At 44.1% G+C, this 26245-nt stretch overlaps 2 protein-coding genes across 4 annotated transcripts; both read right to left on the bottom strand.

The window, feature by feature from the left end:
- Positions 1-179: 179 nt before the first annotated feature.
- Positions 180-13007, bottom strand: DAGLB (diacylglycerol lipase beta). 3 transcript variants are annotated; one of them, XM_040647396.2, is made up of 16 exons: positions 12853-13007; positions 12480-12631; positions 10789-10963; positions 10196-10457; positions 9720-9845; positions 8582-8709; positions 7515-7641; positions 6717-6800; positions 5987-6064; positions 5518-5598; positions 5307-5434; positions 4291-4359; positions 4122-4194; positions 2791-3044; positions 1277-1462; positions 180-1119 (listed from the first exon to the last, which is right to left on the bottom strand). In XM_040647396.2, the coding sequence occupies exons 1-15, from the start codon at positions 12945-12947 to the stop codon at positions 1291-1293; spliced, it is 2004 nt and encodes a 667-aa protein (XP_040503330.1). In that variant the 5' UTR covers positions 12948-13007; the 3' UTR covers positions 180-1119; positions 1277-1290. The 3 variants fall into 3 exon arrangements, with proteins under 3 accessions (XP_040503330.1, NP_001025814.3, XP_040503331.1); NM_001030643.3 differs by having other exon boundaries at positions 180-1462; XM_040647397.2 differs by lacking the exon at positions 12480-12631 and having other exon boundaries at positions 180-1462.
- An 867-nt stretch (positions 13008-13874) lies between these two features.
- Positions 13875-25776, bottom strand: KDELR2 (KDEL endoplasmic reticulum protein retention receptor 2). Its single transcript, NM_001159715.2, has 5 exons — positions 25568-25776; positions 19760-19860; positions 17121-17279; positions 15890-16142; positions 13875-15096 (listed from the first exon to the last, which is right to left on the bottom strand). Exons 1-5 carry the CDS (start codon positions 25656-25658, stop codon positions 15062-15064), a joined length of 639 nt encoding a protein of 212 aa, NP_001153187.1. The 5' UTR covers positions 25659-25776; the 3' UTR covers positions 13875-15061.
- Between the last annotated feature and the right edge of the window lie 469 nt (positions 25777-26245).

Raw genomic sequence — 26245 nt, 5'->3', positions numbered from 1 at the left:
GCTCTGAGTTCAGCCATTTACATTTACCTGTAGTCACGTACCTTTGTGCCTGCGGGTGCTCCAGCTCAGCAAGGAAGCAGCAGCCCTGCCCCAGAAGGGGAACTCAGATCACTGCACAACCAGCTATCAACCATTACTTTTTGTCTCATGCCCAGAAGACTTGAAGATAAGGAAACAAGTTCTTTAGAGCATGTTTTATTTTTTCTTCCACATTAAGTATCACAGCAAGAACATCACACGGCTGTTCTCAACCATGTCATATGGTTACTTATTTCTTGGAATTTCTTTTAGTAAGAAAGAAATGCTCTTGACTTAAACAAAATGTTCAAGTATTTACACACTAGAAACAAGCCACACTCTTTTAAAACCAGTTTCACTGTACAAATATATATATATTTTGCAGAATTACAAATTGCTGTTTTCATTAGAGCTACTGACTACCATGGTGAAGGTGAAGCATAAACAATTGTTTTTCCTCATTAAAGTATTAGTTCAGTTTAAAATTAATAAAAAGTAGTCCCATGGGTCAACAAAAACAAAAGCCAGGTAGATTAAGAATATTGCACATGTAAACCCAAGCAGCACTTAAACAACTCCCACCACCTCCACGAGGTATGCTGCACACCCCCTTAAGAGATGAAACAGTGCAACCAGAACTGCCTGATTAAAAACAAAACAGACAACCAACACAGTGGTAGGGCCTGCCTTCACACACCCCCACATGCCAGGCTGTCCCTGACCACAGACAGTCCCTCACTCACCTCCTCCTGCCACTCAGCTGCAGCCAACTCACGCACTGCCGCACTGCTTTCATTAAAGCACCTTTAGCAGGCAACCCGTGCTCCATAGCAGCAGGGTGCAGACACCTCCGAGCAGTGGAACAAAGTGACTTGGAAGCAGAACTGGATTTTTTTTTTAACCTGCCTGACAGGGCTCTGTGCTAACAAGCTGGCCTCACACCCTCACCTCAGTCAAGTGTTCAGTTGAAGGCTCAGGTCTCTGGTGACTGCTTGCAGCAGCTTGGCTAGCACTTGTATACTGTTCCACTTTTGGAAAAGCTCAAGCTTCAGCATCAATGCAGAATATGTGCTTCACCCATCATAATGTTGCTTGAGATCACTGCAGAGACAAGGGCACCAAAACCTCTTGTTTGTTACACACAAGATGAGAAAAGTACTAAAATCCACTCCATGAAAGTGGAATGTGTCCTGAATACCTCAAAGCTGCATTTTGCATTTTTGTTTAAAGCACTTCTCTCTTCTGAGCTACTACATACCGCATTCTGTTAAATTATTTTGTTTGACAAGAAATACAAGATCTATGTTCTCGAGACAAACTGTTGAGAGCGTTGAGCACAACGTCAGGCATGTGGTCTGTTATCATCTTGGGACTTATTAAAATGCTGCTGAAGACTGTTTCATTTGACCAGTTTGCAGAGTATTTAATGTCTGAAGAGCACAACCTAAAAAACACAAACACAAAGACTCCATACAACATGGAGCCACCGTAGTTGGGGAAGTAGGGAAGGTGGCTTCCGAGGTGCTATCCTGCTGCCCCTCAGCAAGCAGATGGAAACGCTGCCACTGAAAGCCCACCAAGGCAGATCTATGCAGAACTATACAGCTTCTTTCACCACAAAGGCACCATAATCCCACTCACAAAGCAGGGGACGTTGCGTGAGCAAAGGGGGAGGACAAACAACGCACATTCATGTGAGGGTAACATCGCAGTGCTAGCAGTAGCAGGCTGGACAGTAGATATAATGCTGTGTGTACCACATTTAGGATTTTTATTTTACAGAACAGTATGTGATGGAATGGAGGGTTTTCTGCGGTAGTCTAATTAAGGAGAACAAAACATTAACTGCTGTGCTTTGGAGTAAATGGAGAAAAGTGAACTCAATAAAGTACAGTAGAATAGCAACCATCGAGAAAACCTTCAGGGTCTCAAGTGCTGAAGTATCTAATTTCTAAAACCAGCATTCAAATCTTTGAAGGTTAAAGACAATGTCAAGCTTAAAGAAAATACTTATTGATCCACTGAACGGGAGGGAAAAAAGAGAATTCTTTTCTCCATTTCTTTCCATCTTTCTTTCACTGTCTGTTGTAAATCAGAGATCTTATTTCCTCTCCGTAGATGATCCTGTGCTTTACAGATGCTCTTATCTCTATTTCTGAATGAAACAAGGGATGGCGTAATATATTTGTCTACCTTGAGGGGTGTTACAGGTAGCCTTGTATTAAAAAACAAGCAAACAAAACACCACCAAAAACCCCACAAAACAAGACACCAACACATTACTCTTCCCCTCAACACAACCAAACTCCACACCCCTCCAGCACTTCAAGCTTGTAGCAAGCAAGGGGCAGGAATCTAGAGGCTGAACAGCAAGCAGGTTACTAGTGCAAATGGGCCAGTCCAGCTCAGCTGCGAAAGTACTGTAGGCAGCACCTAGACGGCCATGCTGTCAGCTTCACCACTACCAGGATGTAAGACAGCAGCATCTGTAGTGCTGTGGAGGAACTGCAACATGCCAGAGCTAAACCTAGCATCTACATACCAGCACAGACACACAGACACAAACAGAGAGAAGCAGAAAGAAAGGGAGGTGCAGAAGAAGGAAAGGGAAAAAAAAAAAAGAAAACACACCACAAAAACCGGACAATTTGTAGTAATCAGTGCATTGGAGATGGAGACGAGAAGCAGAACTGGGAACATACTCTGAAAGCGAGAAGCAGCTTGAAGTAGATTTTAGAAAGACAGGGTAGTGGTATTCGTGATTCTACTTACCTCCTAGAGCTGCATTCTTCTACAATATGGATAATCTTTCCAGGAAGATACAGACGAGGGTACTGCGGTGGTGAATTCAAGTGTGGTTCTCCATCAAGGGCATTGTATGAAGGTGACCGATGAACCATTAAGCTTTCCTCAGCTAGAAGGGGCTGTGTCAGGGCATCGTCGTTCCTACCATCCAGCTCAGTTGGGAAGTTATCTGGATCTCCTCCAAATACCTCATACCAACAGCCACGCAACAAAATCTGGTACTGAATTCAGACAGAAAAACGGCTGAACTGAGGCACGCCATCTTTTCAAGTGACTTATTCTAGTTGCGTGCTTTGCACACACTTCACCTTAAACTACAAATAACAGATTAAAAGTGCCCTATACACACTTGTCAAAAGTTTTGTTTGATAATATCTCCTTACTGAATTTTCCCAACAGCAGCACATTATTTCACCAATACTGAACCCAATCCAATAGGAACGCTAAGGAAAACATTAATATTTTATCCAAGTGAATTGTTCTGTGGATTATACTGTGCAGATTTAACTTTCTTGTACCTACAACTTCTGTCTGCTGTCATCTACGATTTTCCCCAGGGAGGTGGTTGAGTCACCATCCCTGGATGTGTTTAAAAACTGTTTGGATGTGGTGCTCAGGGACATGATTTAGCAGAGGGTTGTTGGGGTAGTATGGGTAGGTCATGGTTGGACTCGATGATTTTTAAGGTCTTTTCCAACCTGAGTGATTCTATGATGTCATCCAGGCTCTCTGCATAACTCCTATTTCAGGGACTACAGTGAAATCTTGGGGGGACCACAGATTTAACTGCAGGTAATAAGAGATAGCTGCTTACAATCTTTAAACCACTCCTCAAAACTGTGTTTCTAACAACACTAAGGAGAAGAGGTAAGCAATGAGCACCGTAAAGGCGAAATATTTACTTTCCAAGTTAAACCTGAAGGGAAAAATTTAAACAAAACCACTAATTTACTTCTTGATACAAAATGGTTACTAACGAAAGTAAATCCATTCATTTTTTCATCTTTTTTTTTTTTTAAACAGTTTCCTTTAACAGCACTACTAGCAAACAAATCAGTTCAGGTCTTGAACATTGTACACTATTTTCTGCCAGGCCTTGTTGAATCTCGACTACCCACAAGACAGCTTCCTAGGTAAGAGGCTACCACATGTCATTAAAACCACTGTGTTCCAAAAATCCATGCAGCTCCCATCATTAAAAGCAAAAACACCATACCCCACAAGTCAATGCATTAAAGTCAGGGCTTAACTCAGCTAACAATTCCACTTAGTTCTAACCACAAACAGCATTTAGTTACCTTAGGCCTGTTGCAGTTTGCCACAATTCTCACTATTCTTCTCTTTAAGTCCTCCATGTTGGGCATGCTTAACCTGTTCGAACACATACAGAACTCAGAAGAGCCTCCTATTTTATGAAATCTAACTTATAAATAAATTTAAAAAAAAATTAAAACATTTCCATCTCACCTTGCAACGAGGTCCTTTCCAAGAATGATCGAAACAATGAAGCGTTTAGAGTACTCTGCAAGTGTTTTGCTTAAAGAAAAGATAAGCTTTAGATACACGATTCAGTTCTACTGTGATCATTACCATTCAGTAATAATACAGCTATGTAGCAGGAACAACTGCAGCTCTTGCAGTCAGTTCTGCAGCAGGCCTCCAGGGGACAGAGCCATGCTGCTTCTCACCGTGTAGCTGTCTCTCAGGCTGAGGCAGCCTGGTCAGGTGAGCTATTTATTTCTGACACATTTACACATTCCCTAAGGAACCCAACTGTAACTCAAGGTGGAGCAAGTCCAATTCTACCAGAGAATGTATAAACAAACTTACTACAGACAAGCAAAATTATTTAGCATATGTAGGGTGCTCCAAAAGTAACACCTCCTATTTACTTCCATGGAAACTACAGCAAACACAAAGAGCACGTAACACTATTTCAGAGAGCAAACTCGCAGATACCAAATGCTATTTTTCAACATTTTGAACCACCATTAGCTGTGCGTTTTCACCAGTGACAAACAACAGCCTGCATGTTGCGCTCATAAAAGACCACACCAGTGGAGGTGACCCACTGTCACCACTGAAATGCACCACCAGTGCCTCACTGTGCTGCATCCACTGCTTGGTCTCCATAAACATTCAGCAAGCGTTGATGAATGTCCATGGGTGCCACTTTTTCCACAGGGCAGAATTCAGTGACACCCCTCTGCTTCATCCACACTTCCATGTCAGATGCCATTGTGTCAGAGTGCCCCTCTGCTGCCGTCTGTCACACAGCAACAACATGGAATGGGATGTTGGTGGGAAGGCTCAACCTCTGCTGCCATCCCACCAACTCCCATTTATCACATTGGGAGGGCCAACATAGTAAAATTGGAGGCATTACTTTCAGAGCAGCCATCATATTTGTCAACTGTCATCAAGTGGCTTTTTTTTTTTTTTTTTAAACTTATTGAATCAAGTAACAGAAGTCTCATACTTACCTTAGAAGTCCTCCTGGAGGAGAAAAGGCGTAACATTTTAATGTTGGGAAGGAGTTCCTGAGCATGATTGCCAATACAGAAGCTGTTCCACCACCCAAACTGTGACCAACTATCACAAGTTTGTATTCCTACAGACAGAAAGAGAAGACTGAAACACAGAAGAAGATGCACAACTTTTCTGACAAACCAAATCATTTGGAAGGTGACTTACTGGAGCAATTGTGAAAGCTTGGTTTAAAATTCCATCATTTATTAGCTTTTGATAGATATAATTTGCAGCCTGAGTTATTCCCTGCAAGACAATAATGTAAGTTAGAAGACAAAGGTATCATCTAATCTGAAGCACAACAGATGAGTTCTTAAAATCAACACCAACGCAGAACAACCCTTTTCTTGAAAACCAACCTCCTCTTTCAGCATGCTCCTGACACAGAGCATACCATAACCAAGTGGTCTCGTACATAATGGTTAAAAAGCTTTCCTAATATTTAGTAAGGACATGAAGTCAGACAACAGGTGTACAAACTGCCAGGATGTATGTGATGCAACAACCAAGCCACTGAGATCATTTGTGTAATCTATATAAGAATACTCATCCAGTTTAACTAAAGGATCCCAAGAATTAAGCTAGTTTTCTTATTGCATGAGATGAATTCTAAACAGCCACAGACTGCACACACCTTATGCACAAAGCCATTCTCTAGAACATCTTCCAGTGTCAGGTCTTCACAGTCTGCTGACAGATCAGTGAGAATGTCCTGCAAACAAGACAGCTTTAATGAGACCTCTCTGCAGGGTTTTATGGCTCGTGCTCTACTACTTATCAGATATTGGATATTAAGAAGAATTCTTCTCAGAAAGAGCAGTCAGACATGGGCACAGCCTGCCCAGGGAAGTGGTGGACTCAGTCCCTGGAGATGTTTAAGAAAAGGGTGGATGTGGTACATAGGGATGCAGCTTAGTGGGCAATATTGGTGTAGGTGGACAGTTGGACTAAATGATCTTAGAGGTCTTTTCCAACCTTATTTTTTCTGTGATTCACATTCTCACAGGGACAATCACCAAGTCTGTAAGCAGCCAAATACAGCTGACCATAAAACACCACCCAAACAAACACACACAGCAATCATAATTATGATTTCAGCAACCATTTCCAAGCTGCAAACACGTTACAAATACACTTTCAGATGCAGTACCAAAGAATTACCACTACCTTCCCCCTACACTCTATTCCAGAAGCAAAGGGAATAATGCCCATCCAAAGACAGAAGGACTTATAGCTTATGAGCCTGAAGGGACTCATACCCACAAGAAAGCTGTTTTTAAATGCACCAGTGTAACACCATTTCCTCTAGATATCGGGTGTTCACCAACATTTATAAACAATTACACACACGAGATGGACAATACCTCAAAAGACAACGTTCCTCTCACTGCAACCACAATAGCTTCTTTTTTGTGATCCAAAGCAACAAAAAACGGAATCTCATAGATCTGCAGAGGAAAAAAATGTATTCAAGTGAAGACATCAGCTTCTCAGAAATGTAAGCACTTGTGCTCATCTCCTGAATTTCTCGTACTGCGGACAGAAGCTGAACTATTAACTTACAATAAGTGCCCTTATAGCAGTGCTGAGATCTTTGTCAGTGACTGTGTGGCTGTTCCTTAAGAATGGGGAAAAAAAAAAATCGGAACTGAAAAATGTTTCAGGGCCTGTTTTCACTTGTGTTTATATTTTTCATTTTATAAATGCTGAAGGCAAACTATAAACTTCACCCTCTGCTTTCACCGACTCAATCACAATTCTCCTTACAAAGCAGCAAACCTGTTTCTGGCATGCTCCTGGCGATACCAGGTAAAGTACGCACAGGTAGGCTGACTGCCATATACAAAAAGAGGAGCTAAACTCACCCAGCTGGTGAAGGGTATCTCTGGCTATGCAGCACTCCTTCCAGGAAGCAGCCTAAGTCCAAGAGATGCCCTTCCCTTTAGTGCCCAGCCCCTATCTGATACGGGGAGGAGGAGGGGGAGGGCTCCACCCTGGGTCCTCCCCTTCTGGTCACCTGGGGAGCACAGGTGCAAACAATCCCCTGTGCTCCCTGGGCAGCCACAGCCCTTCCCCAGGTGCTCAATCACAGTGCAAGCTGTAATCCAACAGTTTCCCTATCACTAAGGCTTTCTTGCTCAATGCCTGTCCAGATTGCTTACCTTGTTGTGAAAGCTGATATGAATGAAGTCTCTGTACTGCAGCCCTGTTATTCTTAGGATGGATCCAAAGTGAAAGTTACGACGATCACTTCCAGTTATATCAGAATCTTCTGGTCTACTTCTGCAACTAACAAACACAGAAGAGAAGAGCTTTCATATTGAAATTTTTTAGGTTTCCTTTCAGGAATCAAACTCAACTACATGTGCAGAATGATTTCTGCTGGGAATCAAAGCTCATCTAATTCCCCACATCTCCTCCCCCCAGTACTACTATTAGTCTGTACAAAATGCTATCCCTGCCCACAAAGCTGCTTTTGCCTGAGCAGAATGCCACATTTCCAGTTACAGAACTGGCAAGACACCACTGCTACAGGACTATCACCACTGCAAACAAGTCAGTAAGAAAAGAATTAAGACTAAACTCCAATGACAAAAAATAGAAACAATCAAAAAGTAAATTTAAACCAAATTAACTACAACAGACTTATCTAATGTTTTATGCATTGTATTGTGTGATTTCCAAGTCATTTATATTTCAGAAGGTTAAACAATTTAACATTAATTATTAAGAAAATTGTAGTTACAGCCACAAATCTCAGAGGCCACTGACTGTGACAGACTTGGAGTAAGGAAGGTAAACTGAATGAAATGGATGCTGGAGGTATAGGTAACTTATCCCAGTTCCTCTTCAGAGCAGGAAAAAACCTGATACACTTATTTCCACATATTTGCCCAAAAGGGAGCTCTATAAAAGCCTCATTTTAAAACATTACTTAATTCCAATTCTTTGGTTTAACTCCAATCAGCTCCAATTTCTTTGTCATTTTGCTAACTGAGTTTTATCTCAATCACAAACCATTCTTAAGAAACAAAGGCTGACCTGTTTCTGAGTGTGAAGACATGCTGCCATTCTGCCTCCACTGAATTTATGGAAGTCAAGCTTATCTATGGCTATGAATAATATAATTTAATGACACAAAAATAGTGCTGTTGAAGACAGTTCATTTCTGCAAACAAGAGTGAATTAAGAGGAAGCTGTGTGTATTTAAGCTCTCGATTCAACCTACCAGTCACCATTGAGCTTACAGAGCGCAGTGAATGGGTTGGTGTATATGTAGTAGGGCCAGCCATAGGCAGCTGCAGCAAACAGCATATAGTGAGCAGCGTTCTCCAGTTCAATATCCAAATCATCAGCCTGCAAGGACACGGAGAAAGAAGAGGAATGAGGGAGAGGAAGAAAGGTGTGTTAGGCAACCCCAGAATAAAGCCCAAACACAAACTACTGAAAATTAAGGCACTATCTAAACAGAAAACCTCTGGATCTAAAAGAAAATAAAGGCAGCCACTCATATTCCAGGAAAACAGTGTTTCCGTAGCTACAGAACTCAAGATTCTTGGAAATCTGACATTAAATTATATTCTTCCAATACTTATACACCAATAAGCTCAAAGGAATGGCTAAAGAGCCCGTAGCAGATATCCCTGACAGGGCTATTTTAAGAATGACTCCACACTGCCCAGATTCAAAAGGAATTCGATAAAAGTAATTTGAAGTGAACATACACACTTTTGTGTAACACAGGCCAAAAGAAGACAGAACTATTTACAAAGGTGTTCTAGCACAGAGAAATCAATTGGAAGACTGTAACCCATCACCTCTAAGTATGTAAAAAATGACTGTTTTTCATCTTATTTTGTTTGGATACATGTACCAAACATAGTTTAGATAGACAGTGCTTGAAGATTAGCTTTTCAGTTCTTTGTAAACAGTACTAAATACATTCTCCTCTCTGTTCATTTTCTCTAACAACTCTTCAGAAACGACCAACTATCCGAAATTATTCTTTTTTGTGCTTAATTCCCCTCACTGATTAATTTCATGTAACATAAGCACTCCTGGTATCAGTGAATACACGTTGAGAACTGCTATGTTCAAAGAGCAGAGATGGCTAACACCTCTTTTCCAGTTAAATACCATAAGGACATAAATTAGGTACCCTTGAAAAACCTTGACTGCAAACTCATAACAGTATTTTCATTTTCACTGTACTTATTAACAATTCAAACAGCAACTTTTTTACTGTAGTGCTTAATTTTGTAAAAACAAACAAAACCCAAATATCTGCATGAAGAACTACGTTTCAATTTGCTCTGTCACCACCTCCTAGAGTAGCTGCACCAGATGCTATGACAGCCCTGTCTTACCACAAGAGACGATGGGGAGTGACAGAGGACTTCTTCTGGCTCTTTTGGGCAGCTTTCCATTTTATCTTGCTCTTGATGGAGCAGAATCAAACCAGCTGCTATGTCACTTGGCACCAGATCTGTGTCCTGTACAAAGAAATGAAGGAGCTCTGAAAGCTATCCCACAACTCACCACATCAGAGCTATCTCCTAAGAATACACACATGGCAGCATACTTTTTCCAGCTTATCTAATCACATTCACCTCAGACACAATGCGGATCAGAGATGGCTGCACCAGCACCTAACCACCTTCTTCTCCCTATTGTTTGCATGCACTGAATGTTTTGTTACAAGACTCATACTTAAGTTTCAAGCTAACATATTCAGAACCTGATTTCAAGCAGGGACCTCCAGCTGAACACAGTTACACATTTTGCAACATCTGGAAACTCAGGGTTAGTCAAGAAAAAAAAACAAGAAAGCTTTTCATCTTACTGAGAAGTAGGCACGGAAGAGCTCTGCTATACTTGTAAAAGCCACTCGATGGTCATCGTCCTGCACAATACAACAGCACATCAACCTGATTCTTTTTTCCCAGACTCTGGTAGCAGTGTTCTTCACGTTGTATAGCAGCTGCCCCGACTGGCTGCTTTCCAAGTTCCGATCTAAACCATCAGTGAGGTAAAATGTCTTTTTCCCCCCGAGTGGATCAAAGACAATCAGCACTCCGATGATGGTAAAGACAATGATAACCCAGCTGCAAAACAGAAGGAAGCAGGCTGAAACCAGGCATTTCTGACACACGTGTGAGAGAACAGAGCTGCAGGTCTTGAAAGATAGTAAGCAAAGTAAGGCACGAAACACCATAAAACATCATCCATTACTGTCATAATGGTGTACGTTTTGTTATCAAGCCTACACAAAGAAAACCCTTCTAAAAGAAACAAAATAATTTATAAGCAATAGCAAAACTTTCATCTGCTGGAAATGTATTTGCTGAACACATGCAGGGCAAAGGTAAGCATTACGTTCTGTCTCATATCAAGCCCAGACCTGTGTGCGTGTGGTGGAGGGTGGGACACCTTTACCTTGCAATAACTGTCCCAAGGATGACATTTATTACAGTGCTCTCACAGCGCACGCTGCTGTCTGACACCCACACAGCTCCTACAACGGCCCAGATAAATTCAGGCAAGTAGAGAAGTAGGCGAGTATAAAGTAACTTGGGAAGTGATTTTCTTGGGCCTGGATTAGAAATTGTTCCTGAAATAAAGAGAATTTAAAACAAGAATGGCTTATGAACATATCTCAGGTACGTAAAATTCTACACAAATAAATATATGAACTTTCTGAGCTCTGTAGAAAATAAGAACCCTAACTGAAAATATAAACGATTTCAAAGTAAGGGAAAGCTATCAACGAAGCTGAGAAAATAAAAACAACAGCTGGTTTACAGGATTCTTACCATCTACTTCAATAATACTTAAAAATCACCCTCTGGTCAGAGACTGTTCTGCAGTGAAGGTGAGGCAGCACTGCTGTTCCCACCAGAGCCAAAGATGCATGCCAGAGCGCTGGCTTGTGGACATTACCATGTAACTGCCAGTGCCAGCTTCTATTATGACTCTACAGAGCTTTTATTTGGCTGAATACTGAAATCTGAGATACTCCTTTGGTGAGCCACTTGCAATAAGGCAATCCCTCATTTCAGTCACTAAAAAATAAATACATTCACATAATAAGAATATGAATATGGGACCACTTGTAGACCAAATGTTTCTTAGACTATTTTCTGTATTGTTAGCTAATAATAACCTTTTCCTTGTAGCACTCTTAGGCAATAAAAAAAGAATTAATTTTTGGCCAGCTCTGCTCCTTAAACCAGTTTGCTGATGGCAAGATAACACAGGCAGGGTGTGCGTACTCATGTGTAGGCAGTGTAACTTGTAAAGGTTTAAAACACTGCAGAATGAAAGTGACTTTTGAAACTATTCTCCAGCTGCAAAGCTGCAGTTCACCTCCAGTAACAAAGCTGGCAGAAGTGTCCCAGACCCAACAGCCAATTATTCCCACTCCCATTTTGTACACCATCCTGCAGCAGCACGGTTGCTTACATGGGCGCAATCAGATGAAAAGTGGTTTCTGGAAACAATGACTTCCAAGTGTTGGTGCAAGAACCACTGCTACCAAACCCCACACACTATAACCACAATCCAGAACATTTCACTATTAATTTCACTGGAAATTCAGCCTCAGGATTACTCCACTTTATAATGGCCTTGTAATTTCATTTTCACAATTAACAAGGAAGGCTCTTTTCTCTGTGCTGTCGTCACTTATCTCTCGCACCTCCTGCACTTTGATGCTTAAAACCAGCATAACGTGGCTAATACTTCCTTCCACTGCTGTGGAAACTGTAGGAGAACCAGCAGTGAGATTCAAGTTGAGTACTATCATTCACACCTCAGCTCTGTCAGTTTCTCTTCATGCTTCTTTCCACCTAAATAATTTAAATACTGTTCTAATTACAGTGCGTTGCGAGAACCAATATACCAGAAATTGCAGAGTCTCCTCTGTTGCTCTAGAGACCACGTGCAGATTTCGGATTGCTTTGGTAATGAGATGCTTCACTAGGAAAAAAATAAAAAACAATGTTTTCCTGGCATTTTAAAGCACAAAACGAAACATTTCTACACGTGGCAACTCCAGAGTAACAGGACACAAACGAATTCCAACTGCGCGAGACGCGCGGAGCACCGTGTCGCTCCGAAGCGCGTACCTTGCATGCTGACGTACACGAGGGCGGACAGCGTGCAGATGATGGCAGCCAGCAGGGCCAGCAGCACCAACAGGTAGCTGTGCAGGAGCGCTCCCCCCGGGCAGCTGAACTGCCCCTTGTGCACGGCGTAGAGCACCAGGATGCCGACCCACCTGCAGGGAAGCGGGACACCGAACGTGGGCGGGAGAAGCGCACCAATCCGTGCAGAACCCAAACCGCACCGCGCCGCTCCGCGACAGAAGAGAGGCCAGCGGCGCGGCCCGGAGCGCTCAGCTGCCGCTTACATAAACCGCGGTGATTTACCGCAGCGCTGTGGGGAAAGCCGCCGAGCGCGCGGCGCCGCGAGACGGCCGCCTCGGGGCCCGGCCCTTACCACAGCAGCCTGAGGAACAGCTCGAAGGCCCCCGGGAGGACGAAGTCGTCGCTGCCGATGGCCCAGCGCCTCCCGAACACCACCAGCCCCGGCATCCCGCGGACACGGGCACCCCCGCTCCGCCGCCGGCTCCGAGCACCGGCCGACCCCGCCCCGCCGCCGAGGCTCCGCCCGCCCTCACAGCACAGCTGCGCACGCGCCCTGTGTGGCGCCGACCTTCCCGCCGCTCCGCGCGCGGCCGGGGGCGTGCGTGCTAGCCGTGCGCGTGCGCAGCGGCCACGTGACGTTGGGAGCCCGTCTCGCCCTGTCCAAGTTCAGGCGCGTGCGCAGAGGGCATCTCACGGCCTGGCGGGCAGCGCGGGGCCGCGAGCTGAGGCGGGCTCGAGCTGAGGCGCAGCTGAATGCACTCAGCCGCGTACCGCAGCCCGGCGCTACCTCCTGCACTTCTGGGAGGTACGAGAACAGATCCAGGAGGGGCCCTTCACAACGGCATTCAAGGAGTCACCTCTAAGGTGGCACTGCTGACGCACATCGCTGTGGTTACAGCCAGAATCGGGCTGTGCCGTTTCATGAAGGGCACCATCCTGGTTCCAAGCAGATCTGCGCAGCGCGGATCCGCACCGTGTCCAGCAGCCCCAGCACTGCAGCACAACAACCAGGGCCAGCAACGATCACCATCCCAACTGTGGGGCTACTGTGGTAAACTAACAGAAGATACATTATTTCCTAATGATTAATTGCATTAATTTCATAAAGATTAAAAAAGAAGCAAATCCTCCTATCAGACCCCACCTGGCACATTAAAGTTGTCTGTTTTAAACCATGCCCCACCAGGCTGCGGTGGAGCTCTTGGATAAAGCAGAACCAACTCAGCACGGTTTCCAGCAGCATTAACACCTCTCGTATCCCTATGGTTTCTATTTTTCAGCAGAGCCAACGCCACCACTGAACAACTCATCCTTACCACAACTTCTCTTCCGGTTTCACACTAACAGAAAAAATTAACTCAAGAATAATAAAAATAATGTTTTCACCATTTCATAAAGTGTTTATTGAGGATGGTAACACAGGATAAATCATGCAACAGCTCAGTAAAAAAAGGGAATCATTTAAAGGATAAAGAATGGTAACTGGTGCTGCTGATTTTGGAAAGTCTATTAAAAAAATATTAGTTGTCCAAAAGTGACATCAAAAACCACTTGAAGCTGAACATGGATGTTGCTTATACAGCACTCATTAAAAAGAAAAAGTAGATATTGTTTAAAAATGATCACCTACAGATTACTGTAATCAACAACTTACAAGTCTCCCATTTCTATAGCTGCAATGGTGTCGCAGGGCTGTACATCCAGGATATTTAACCTCCTTTTCCGGAACAAAGAATACAGTTACAAGCATTTGCCACTAAGCAACAGAACCATAACTCTCACTCTTCACAACCTGCACTGCCAAGTGCTATCATCGTTGGGATTACCTTCCCAAACATCATGGCAATACAGGAAAGGCCAATTTCTTGTGGCCGCAAGATTTCCTTATTGCCCTCTTGCCATCAGCCTGTTATAGAAGGAGGACAACTACAGAATGTGACTGTTCCCCTTCTGGCACCAACATACGTTTTGAACAAGGAACTCCACGTCAGCAGATGGCACAAGGATTGGGCACCAGCACATCACATCAAACATTGGTGGTTTTAGATTTAAGTTGACATATATTCACCTTTTGGAAAAAATAAATATAGTGGAATGAAAATTGAATCAAAGGGAAAGAACAGATGACTACCATCCATCAAGGATGCACATGTTTGTGCACTGAAAAAAAAAAAAGAAAAAAAAAATCAGTAATTTCAAAGAAATTCTTGAAAATTAAAAAAAAAAAGTTTGCACTTTTTCCTGGTCATAAACAATCTCACAAAAATCTCACTTTTGGAATTATTCCAATTGAAACCATACACTGAATTTATTAATACAGTATAAGTTTCTTTATGTAAAAAATCTTTATACATAGTAATAAAAAAGATAAAGGCAAGATGCATCAAACAGAAATCTGCTGGTTGTTTTTCCTCCGTTCTTACAGAGCCGCTGATGACTACCTGCACTATAAAGAGCTGTGTTTCTGACTTTCTGTCTCAAGCATCTTCACCTTTGCTTGTGATAAGGATTGTTCTGTCCAAGCATCCAAAAGGACAGATGCTGGTGATGTTTTTTGGCACTTACGCTGGCAAACTGAGCTTCTTTCCCTTGAGTACTGTAGGAAAGGAAAAATTTTAAAGTTAGCAATGCAAAGATGTGACACCAAGAAACACAACTGTTAGATCTTCAAAGGGATCAAAACTTATAGGTCACTTTGGTAGAAGAGGTACCCCGCCCTTAGTTCTCCCAGACTTGCCTCTCTATTCAATATAGATCAGCAAAACTACAATGAAGTCAGAATTCCAACCCTGCCCTCTCATGACACCCTGGCATTCTCTTTCCAGCATCTCTGGACATGCTATCCTGTGACTGCGGTGTTTTTTTTGTTTGTTTTTTTTACAGTAATGACTAACAGCCACATTTACATAGTTGTGTGGTTATACGAGGGATGCTGGAATACCACTGACAGCAGAATTAGTAATAGATCCAACAGAAACAAGTGCTTCTATGCTTAGCATCTGCAGACACATACAACAACGTTTGGACTCCAACAGTATTTAAAATGCTGGAGGAAGTTGTCTCTAAGTGTAGCACCTGCACAGAAAGTACTTTGTCAGTAGAAGCACGAGGGTCATGCTTGTTGACAGAGAAAGCTGCAACCTCTACTTAGTCATACTTATTTTCAAATTTGTCAATAAAGTTCAAACTGTTTATACATTTATCTGTATTAAAAACAGTCCTCAGAAATACCCTGAACTTGTAGAACGTGTTCCTGATAAGTCTAAAAAGGAGATTGCAGTAATAACTTGCATACAGAATTAACAACTTAGTAATGTCTATGAAGTGGATATGCATCTGCAAAGTGCTATATTTCATTACCTGAAGCTGCAAGTTATCACGCTACTCACCTTTTGTAACATACAAATAGAAGAAGTCACAGTAAAGAACAGTCTGGACCACACCAGCAACAACCGCTATGAGGTCAAAAAATCCCTCAAAATAGTAGCGCCAAATCCAGTTGACTAAGTACAAGGCACGGTACAGACCCAGGAAGAAAAGATAGTGAGTAGTGATGGTCTCCGCTTCCCCAGTTTTGCTGATCATAAAGAGCTGGGGGAGAATGGCAACAGATTCAAGGTAGATGGAGAAAGTCCACAATATCTGGAATGAAAAAAAAGAACACAGATTATTCACCTGTCATACTGTTAACGGAAGCACAGGAGGTATCTGAATTGCCTTTTCATTTCCTATCAATGAGCATCACTCTACTGGGAACAGGCACAGTATTTTGGCAAACTATCCTTGATACAGTAAAAAAAATAAAAGCTTCAGAATCAACCCTGGAATGGTACAAAGTAACATGTCTTCAGACACCACTCTCCCAATATCTGGGGAGCTTGCTGATACAAGTTTACCCATCTATCAGTTCAGGATATACAACACCATTAAATACAGCTCACAACGCTGCTGCTCTGAAAAGCCCTGTGGAAGATGAAGTCCTCCTTATTCCATGCACTTCCAAATTTTTTAATCAATTAATTGGTTTAAAGAATGAGTTAATGCAGTACAACATTTAAAACAGTATCTCAAAATGTTGCTCAAATTCTTTTGCTAATTAAACCATGCCATTCCAATGAACATAAAAAGGTCAGTCCACTTAAAATAAGCATCTATAGATATCTCTATTTTGTGTAAATACTGACCTGAACTCTGTAGTACCTACTCTTTTTCTGACAGGAGAACATATAGCTGCACCTCTAATACAACAGTTCCTTCTAATACTCTGTACTATTCTGTTTCTACAAAACTTAACACGTATTACAACTTCTTTTGATTTCACCAGGTGGCACCAACGACTCACATTCTGAGTTATTTCATTAAACATAACAAAAGGAGGGATTCTTTTGAGTGTGACAAGACAGCTTTTTGCTTAATAAAATACTCAATGTTAATTAATAACATTAGTCTCCTGAAGTATTTTAAATTCTCAGCGACAACTACACTATAAAGATGCATTACAGAGTTGGCCTGAACCTACTAAATATAGGCGTCTTTCAGAACACTCCTCAGTCTGCTAAAAAACATTCACCATCACGTTTTAGAACATAAAGTGCAACCTCCTGTCCATAACCAACTCACCTCCAGAGGAGAGAAGTCATGATTGACAAGAAACGAGAGTCCACCAACAGGAACTATCAGAAACTCCACCCTGAACGTATCATGGTTTCCATCGTAGGTGGCCTTAAATTTCATGTAGATCAGGTACACGGTGGCATACGAGCAAGCAATGTAGATAAGCTAAAGAGTAAGGAAAGAAAAAGAAATGTCCACAGAGGTTGCAGGATTACATTAAACTCACTGAACAAAGCTATATCTATCTATCTAGGATATATATATATATATATATATATATATATATACACACACACAGATAGATATATATATCTGTATATATACAGATACAGATATATATATACACAGATATATATATATATATCTCCTATATATATCCTCTATACTAAGAGGAATAAGCTGTCTTTTTCAGTTTGTAGTTTTTGCTTACATGATTCTGCAATTTCAATTTCATGCTATGTGGTGGTATTCAGCTTTTCTCAGCACAGAATAATTCAAAACCAATGAGCCAACAATGTTTTAAAGTGTCACCTTGCCTCTGGATGAAAAGGCTGTCAGAAGTTCCTTCCTGTCAGAAACCCTTCCTCGAATAGAAACAACTGCAGCAGTGAGTGGAAAAGGAAGGTTGCTTCTGCTGCTGTAAGGGGAGCAGTGACCCAATCACTTCAGCTAAAAATGTACATGCACATATATACAATAGGGAGAGGTCTTTTTTTTTCATTCAAAAAGTTTAGGGGTGTGGTGACTCATGTGGCAATTAAAAAGGTACTGAATCAAGCCCCGCCTTGACTCAGCTATTTAACATATAACAAACCAGCTCGTTTGACTTACAGCTTTAAACATCTCTTGCATCTGCAGAGCCGGTGTTCTCTGAAACCAACAGGCCATGAAGCCAAGAGCTAAAAGACTGCCAGAAGCACTGAAGAGGAACTCAGTTTCAGTTTCAGTTGACATCGAACCTTACCATTTTTAATTGTTATAGCACAGTAGACTTTATACTTATTCCCCATGGGACAGGTAAGTAGCCTTATTTTACAGTTGTAGCCTTACATACAGAATCAGAGAGAATACATCATTTTCTGAAGGGCACTCTGCCATCACCAGGACAGAGCTCACACTGTCCTGAAGACAATCTAGTATAGTACATTACACAGTTTAGCATCTGCCTCACATTCACCATAAAGGAAAATGTTCCAAACAACTAATTATATTCAGTATGGGTTCTTCACAATGGAAACGAAACAGATTTAAACAAACAAACAGAAAACAACAGTAAAACCACTGCTTGCAGGTGGCACAGTCTTTCCAGGGCAGTGGTCACAGTCTCAGGATGCTGCAGTTCAAAGAGTGTTTGGACAACACTTCAGACATGGGGTTTGGTTTTGGGTGGCCCTGACTGGAGCGAGGATCTGGATGCAATAACTCTTGTGGGTCCCTTCCAACCTAGGATGTCCCGTGATTCTATGGCAAGATATCAGAGTTAAGGAATCCCTACTGCAACTGTAGGCTAAAGATAATTGGTGTGGTCAGAGAAGATACTAAGGAAGAGTCAGTGAACCCCAGCTCCTCCCTGAAAGTTACTCAATGAGAATAGTATGTTCTGGGGCACTCAAAAAGCTTCCAGAGACACCAAAAGAAATGCAGCCTATACTCAGAGGTACTATGAGAAAGCAACTGTGTGATACAATGAGAAATCATCTGTGTGGTACATAATGCTACAAACCACAACAACTAAAGTCTGCAAATCGGTAAGAAAGGCAGTTAGTACCAACTTGCTTATGATCCCAGAGCACAGAAGAAACTCATTTTTTATATATCCGATGACCACTTCTAGATAAATACATTTCAAGCTGGCACCTACAGTTTAATTAATATTGCTTAAAAAAAAAAATACTAACAACAATAAGCAAACAGGAACACAAAACCAAACCTGAAGGAAATTCTGAAGGAAGTTCCCTTAATCCTTCAGTATTATCCACATTATCCACTATCTAGCTTTTCCTCCTGGCAAAGTTACATCTATGAACTAAAACTGAAAAGTATCACAAAAATCCTAGAATAAAGGGACTGGATTAAGGTGACTGCTCTGGTGCCACCAATGCCAAACAAGCTGTACTCTTCCAGTCTGCTGCTTTATTTCCTTGTAGTGGGCATCAGTATTTGCACAAATAGAGCCAACAAAACCAAATCGGAGCTGACTGACATTCAGCTGACAAGCACAGGGGTACAAATCAGATGGAAGCCACATTCTTCAAGCATACTCCTGAAAACTTTTGATCAGCCTCTGACAAGATGTTAGCAGCAATTCTGACTACGCATTTTGAATACCAGTTTCCCTTGTAGAAAAAGAGATTTTTCTTTAGTCTTTTCTAACGTCTCAACTGAGAAACACAATTTATTTAAACCATTTTTGCCAAGGGCTTTTATTTTCAATAACCAAAGAGGCATTTCTTGTAAACGTCACAGTCCCCACACAAACAGTTTTAAAATAATTGCATGTAGAGCGTAGAAAGAGCAAAGTTTTGAGTCCATTTTCCACACAGTTTACCCAACTACACAGTGGGCATTTAGAGATGCTTCAATTCATAAAATTATGCACCCTGCATGCAGCAATACCAGCTTTTCTGATCTCCGGTATACTCTACCTTCATAGATGTGTTATACAATGAAATGAATGAAGTGAAGAGGTCCAGATAGCGGGTAGTGAAGACCAGTGCAAACAGAAGCTGGCTTTTCCCAGAAATACCTAAAGCAAGAAAGGAAACAATCAATTATTTTAAAAGCAACAATGTTCTTTAAAACATTTGGAGCCAAAACTGAGGAAGGATATATCACTTATTTCTATGCAAGTTTATCACAAAATTAAGACAAAATCTGGGTTTCCAGAGCAAAGCCGTGCAGAATTGTACATTCACCTTCCTCAGCAGCTCAGCTGTACCCATTACTGTACTGGAAAAGTTGCTAGCACTACTTAGAAGTCACTCACAGTAGCTTCTATTATCTCCAGAAACATCACCTGTGAGCTGCCTGCTCTGCACTATCCTTGGGCACCATGCAGCAAGGTGCACTGGTGCTCAAACCTCAGTGTTACCAAGAGTTCTTTCTACCTGGAATGGTGTAAGTACCACAGACCCAAAGATGACCAGGAAGTATGCTAGCACCAATTATGTGGCTTTAAAGGAATTGTTTGATGTTAAGACTCAAGGTAATTCAATTCTGAATCTCAACTGGCCAAATGGCAGGAAAAAGAAAATCAAATAGTCAAAAATAGACGTTACTACACAGAACTATTTAAAAAGGATCACAAGCTGAAGTAACAGCCACCTACACAGCCTCTTCAAAGTACCTTTCAACTCCAGGCCAAAGCCCAGATGCCAGCCTCAGTACTTTGGCCACTCGAGTTTCTGAAGCCAGCGACACAACCACAACACACTGACTGACTGAACACCCCCAGAGTTCTGCATGGTCAGCCACTAAAAACTTCTGAAGACCGAAGAGAAGCATCACTCCCTAACACTGATGTGCTGGTGTTACAGCGAGGGGACAAAGCCACCAAGCTTTTATCTTGCTTAATTCTAATTATTCTTGTTTTCAGTCACCCAGGGTGAAAATAGATTAATTTGTTTAGCTAAGCACACAAACATTGCTCAGGAAAACAAGACAGGGAAAAACATCCTCTAGAGAAGGTTATGAAGCAAGGCTGAAAATCCTTTTTGCCTTTATACAGAGATATTTCTGATAACGGGTTTTATTAACAGTGCCATAAAACAACTAAAAAGCATGTGGCCTGCTATGGTTTCATCTTGATTAATGCTTCAAAAACACTAAGAAACTTCAAAAACCCAAATGAAACGATTGGATATTTATACCTGAAGTACAAGAATGGCTGAAACTGTAACAATTGGAAAGGTATTTGTTTGCAGCTATGTACCTGCACTGTAAGCCACATTGGGTGAGCCTTACCTGGTATTTACACAACAGCCCCCAGTGCTTAATAAGCAAGTACAGTAAACAGCAAGACCCCAAAACCTCATTACGTGGACTGCAAAGCAACCACACAAAAGCTCTAGTTAAAAAGAACAAGAGCAAAAACCAGCCACCAAACTTTTCCAAAGTTAAGACAGCAGTTTATCTGACATTTCTGACCCCCAACAGGACAGCAGCGTGCAGCAGTGCTCACAGCAGCCCTTCAGACAGGACAGGCCCAGCCCACAGTCCTGGGGTGCGCAGCCTCCTGCCTGTGCCATATCACCATGTGCAACATTAGGGTATTTCATATGGTGTTTTCTTCTAGTTACTAACCACACACAGCAATACAGAATGTATTGAATACATTTATTATTGGTCACTGCTGTATGTTTGGATCCAGGTGTACTGTCATGTAAATACAAATGCAATAATGGAATATATTTGACAAATTCCTCCCAAGAAGGGCAGCCTCACCTCCCCCTAAAACCAAGAAGTTGTTGTATTTATTAATGCTTTCAGTGTTACTGACTTCTGAATCTTGAGAACAGCCAGGAGTTCCAGAAACACACCACAAAACCAAGGCCGAATGGATTTCCAAGGTAAGTAGGGCAGAGCAAGCAAGGTCCAGAGTTCAGACCAAAGGCCTGCAGGGCGCAGGAGGGCCGGGTGGAAGCTGAGCTCCGTGCCATGAGCGGAGCTGAGATCCACACCATGAGCAGAGCCGCAGGAGGGAGATGGGTAAACATCGCATTGATGGGTTTGATGACAGGACTGTATCACTACAACAGCACAGTGCTGGCTGGCCCATGGCTCACAGCTGTGACACAGACCACGCTGTCGTTCTCCTCCTCCTGCTCTTTTCATTCCCACAAACATTACCTCACTCTGGAGATAACCACATGCATTACCATTCCCTCTTTTCCCAAAGCCCTGGACTCAAATTTTCACCTCTCCTCTTTGTTTTATCTTCACGCATAGAAAAACTTTGATTCCTGCTTCCAAGCTTGGCTAAAAGCAATAGCTGGAGACTCCCCAGCAGCCCTGCTGCCAGGCCAAAGCACAGCAGCATCCACCACAGCTTGCTCTTGTGGGGCTGGCAGCAATGGAGGCACTGCAGGGCACTCGGCTACTGCACATCATGGCCATGAAAGCTACGGGCTGAAGCTTTTCTAAGGAAGGCCAGCTTTTTTTCACAGAGCCCTCACAGTCTTTTTAAACAACTTAATGAAAACCAGTTAGTTCAGCATGAAGTCTACATCAGCCACAGAACCACAACTCTGGGTCTGCTGAAGAAATACTAACCAACCTAACTCTAAACTCAAATTTTAATGAGCAAAAGGCAAAACTTTCCTTCAAAAAGATAAATGAAATTCCAGACCTACCTAAAGCAGTATTTTCTGAGAAAACATAGACAAATGGGCAATAGCCTATGGCAAAGTACTATGTAAAACCTTCAGCTTAATGTATGGTGCTGTCCATAGCAGATACCTGAAATTATGAGACAGCTCCATTGCCCAGTAAATGCATTACACGTTCATTATCTACACTACGTTTTTTTTCCAGACGATTCAGCATATAGTTTGCTGCAGGTCACCTTTAACACTTGACAAATGACACCGAGAGAAGCAAATCAATTCCCAGGCAGTAATTCACAGCACAAACAATCCCATTTGACTTGGAACGGATCAGAAAATACAGTCTGACCACGACAACGTGTGAAAGCAGAGCATTCTTCAAGTCTCACGAATGTCCTAATTACGACACCAGAGTCAATAACACGTTAGCTGCAGCATTCTGCACTGCTCCCAGTAATTATTTCTGAGCTGCTGTTTGGAGTAGTGAGCGTTTTCCCCACTCCTCAATGCAAAAGCTCAAACAGGCAGTCATGCAAAAAACTGTCGCCCTGCCAACTGTGAAATCACAACTTGATTTGCTTTCGCCTCGTTATCTGTTTAGCATATTGACCGAATTAGGAAAAATAAAGAGATGAATTTTGTCTAACACTGACGATGCAGGGAGCTTCATGGCACAGCCTTGCTCCAGAGGATGCAGGAGCGGCGTCTCCCCCAGAAAGCAGCGTGCTGTGCGGGCCGCCTGGCTCCAGCTGCTCCCACAGGCCTCCAGCTCTGCCTAACAAAGGCTGCGGGCTCACAGATGCAGCGAGACGCCGAGCCGGCACCATGCGGCTCGTAGCTCTTCATGGATCACAGCCTACGGTTTAGCAATCACTTAGAAGCCTCAATTTATTCTCTAAGCTCCTACTGCCAGGGAAGCGCACGGTGAAAGCACCTGCTGTCCTGCTCAGTCTCCTCAGTCACCAATAGCCACGAGGTGTAATTTTATTTAATTTATAAACTGCTCAACTGACCACACCACAGAGTCACATAAAGCCCTCTAACAATGGCACCTATTGGAGCAGGTACTGAACATCATCTGGTAACCATGTAGGGGTGGTTGTTGAGGACTTCACAAACACGTTCTGGGTAAATAGATTTACCAAGCTTTTATTCACAGAAATGACAGCTGACAACCAGAAGCTGCCACAGGTAGCAGCCCCCAGAACAGAACCCAGGCTCCTCCGAGGCACTGCTCTCCTTCCAGCCAGCTTGTCAGCCCTCCAACGCTAATCCCACAGCAGAGAAATGGATGTGGATTACTCCTAGGAATTCAGGCAGAACTAGGATACACCAAGCAACAATCCCACACAAACAAATACACATTTCCGTGTTCAGCTGAGGAAGGTGAATGAATCACTGTTTCAGCTGAATGAGCACAGGCACACGGCCGTGTTAGAAGATGCTGGCTGACACGGCGATGGGAGAGCTGAGGGCCACGCTTAATATTTGCCCATCTGCTTCTCTATGCTGGAGAAAGCGGTACCAAAAACAGTGACAAGCATGATTCTTCTTGCTCACTTACAAATCTCTACCAACAGTGACCCTCATCATAACTGAGGCAAGAAAAACAATGTCAGAGCACCTTCTGAACAGAAAAATGGGACTGGGTTATGGTGTACTACACTATGAAAATTACCTCACATCCAAAGGTCACTTCTGAGTCTCCTAGCTAAAGTACTACTCAAATTTTAGCCTTGCGCCAGAGCTCCTTATTTCCTTACTTCAGACTATAAGATGTTACTTCTCAGCTCATTAACCCTTGGTTGATTGTAACTCTGACAGCATTCCTTGTGTATGGCAGAAGACAGAACACACAGTAGAGCTGGAGGCCAGATGCTCTCCTGTCAGATCCAGGCAGTATCCCCGATGCCCCCGACCTTGGGCCAGGAAGGGTCATCAGGAAAGAGCTCTTGGGCTCCTCGACCTCAAAAATGACATCCTGCTGACAGTCCCCTATTTAAACAGTGCAGTCATTTACTTCATGTATTTTGTAAAGTCAGAAATCACACAAAGGAAATACTGCTATAAACCAAAGCTGTTCATTTACTGTGATTTTTCCTTCGTGCTATCAAGCAGTTAGCAATAAGTGACCCGATTTGGAAACAGAGACTCCGCGCTCCCTCTTACCTGTACGCTACAGGAGATTTCATTTCTCCATTCTCCATTCTCTCGGGCTGCAGCCCAAACCAATCCCTCACACAAACATCCACCGACCGAGGAGCAATCCCAGCCCTGGCAGCGCCGGGCCCAGCGGGCTGCCCGCCGCTCCTTCCCGCTGCCACGTCACAGCAGGCCGGCAGCACGCCGTGCTGCAGCGCCCGGGCTCTCCCTCCCAGCTCTGCCGCAGCCGCTCGCACGGACCCGCCAGCGCTCCTCAGCCCCTACCAGCAGTAAGGGTGGCCATGTCATTCTTACTGCAGGAAAACAAAGGGGAGAGCGCGCCGACTCGCCCTGCGCGAGTCCCGAACAGAGAAACTTCAAGATGCGCCAATTGCAAGTCAGCTCCTCGCAGCGCTGCAGCCCGCAGGCAGCGGAGCGCCGCTCGGCTCGGCACACACACCGGCACGGCCGCGCGCCTCGGGAACGGGGACGCAACGCGCTCCGGAACCCGCTGGGCGCAGTTCGGGCCCGACAGCAGCCGCCCCGGCCCGGCTCCCCATTCATTCGGCGCCGGCCGGGCCCTTACATAAAGGAGGGACGCCTCGCGAGGGCGGGGGGGCGGCCGAGGCAGCGCTGCTCGGGGATTCGAGCACGAAGAGCCGCAGGCGCCGGGCCTGCAGGGAAACCGCAGCTCCCGCGGGTGCCCATGCTGCAGGGGGAAGGACGCGGCTCCCCTCAGCCCACCCTGCCCCGCTCTGGGCGGGCGGCCCGGGGGCTTTGGGGCCGCAGGAGATGGGCGCCATCGCACCCCGCGGCCCTCTCCTCAGGGAAAGAGCGGCCCCCACAGAACGGCAAAGCCGAGCCCCGGCCCCTCCCGGCCCCAGCCTGCAGCGAGGAGGCGGCCACGGCGCCCAGCCCTCGGCCCGACCCGGCCCGGCCCGGCCCCGCCGCGCTCCCCCCGCCCGCCCGGCGGCCTTCCACACACACCAGCGCAGGAGCGGCTCTTCCATATCTTGAGCAGCAGGATGATGATGGCCGCCAGGTGGGACAAGTCCCCGGTGAGGCGGAAGATGTTCATGGCGACGGAGGCGGCGGAGCAACCCGGAGCCGGGGAGCGAAGATGGCGCAAGCTCAGCGGGCACCGAGCGACGTGGCCCGGGGACGTGGCCAGACAGCCACCGCGCCCGGTGCACGCTGGGAAGCGGAGGGAGCGGCCCCGCCGGCCCCGCCCCGCGGCCGCCCGCGGCCGTTAGCGCTGAGGCGGCGCCAGCTGTGCCCGTGGCGGGAGGGGTGGGGGGACGTTATGGCCGCCCCGCGCTCAGGGCAGGGCGGGCTGGGGGCCTCGCTTTCGCTCTGCACTCCTCAGAAGCCCTTTAGACGAATAGATTCGAGATTCTTCCTTAGTCGGGGAATGGGCCTGCGCGCCCAGTAGCACAATGAGTGGGAGAAGGAAGTGGCCATGTAATGCAGCACTCAGACACTGAAGCTGACGTTTGATAGCAGTTGTTATATTATGTGAAAACAGTGATGGGCCTGGTTCATGCTGAGTAGCCCAGGAGTGCTTACACTTCCTCCAAAAAGAAAAAAAAAAAAAAAGAATTGTTCCTTGCACCACCAAGGTTTTACAAGTCAGCACTGCATCTTCACAGACCTGCGTCATGAATC

The sequence above is a fragment of the Gallus gallus genome, chromosome 14, assembly GCF_016699485.2.
Source record: "Gallus gallus isolate bGalGal1 chromosome 14, bGalGal1.mat.broiler.GRCg7b, whole genome shotgun sequence".
NCBI lineage: Eukaryota > Metazoa > Chordata > Aves > Galliformes > Phasianidae > Gallus > Gallus gallus.
The sequence above is the reverse complement of the archived record's forward strand: the minus strand, read 5'-3'. Positions and strand labels throughout refer to the sequence as shown.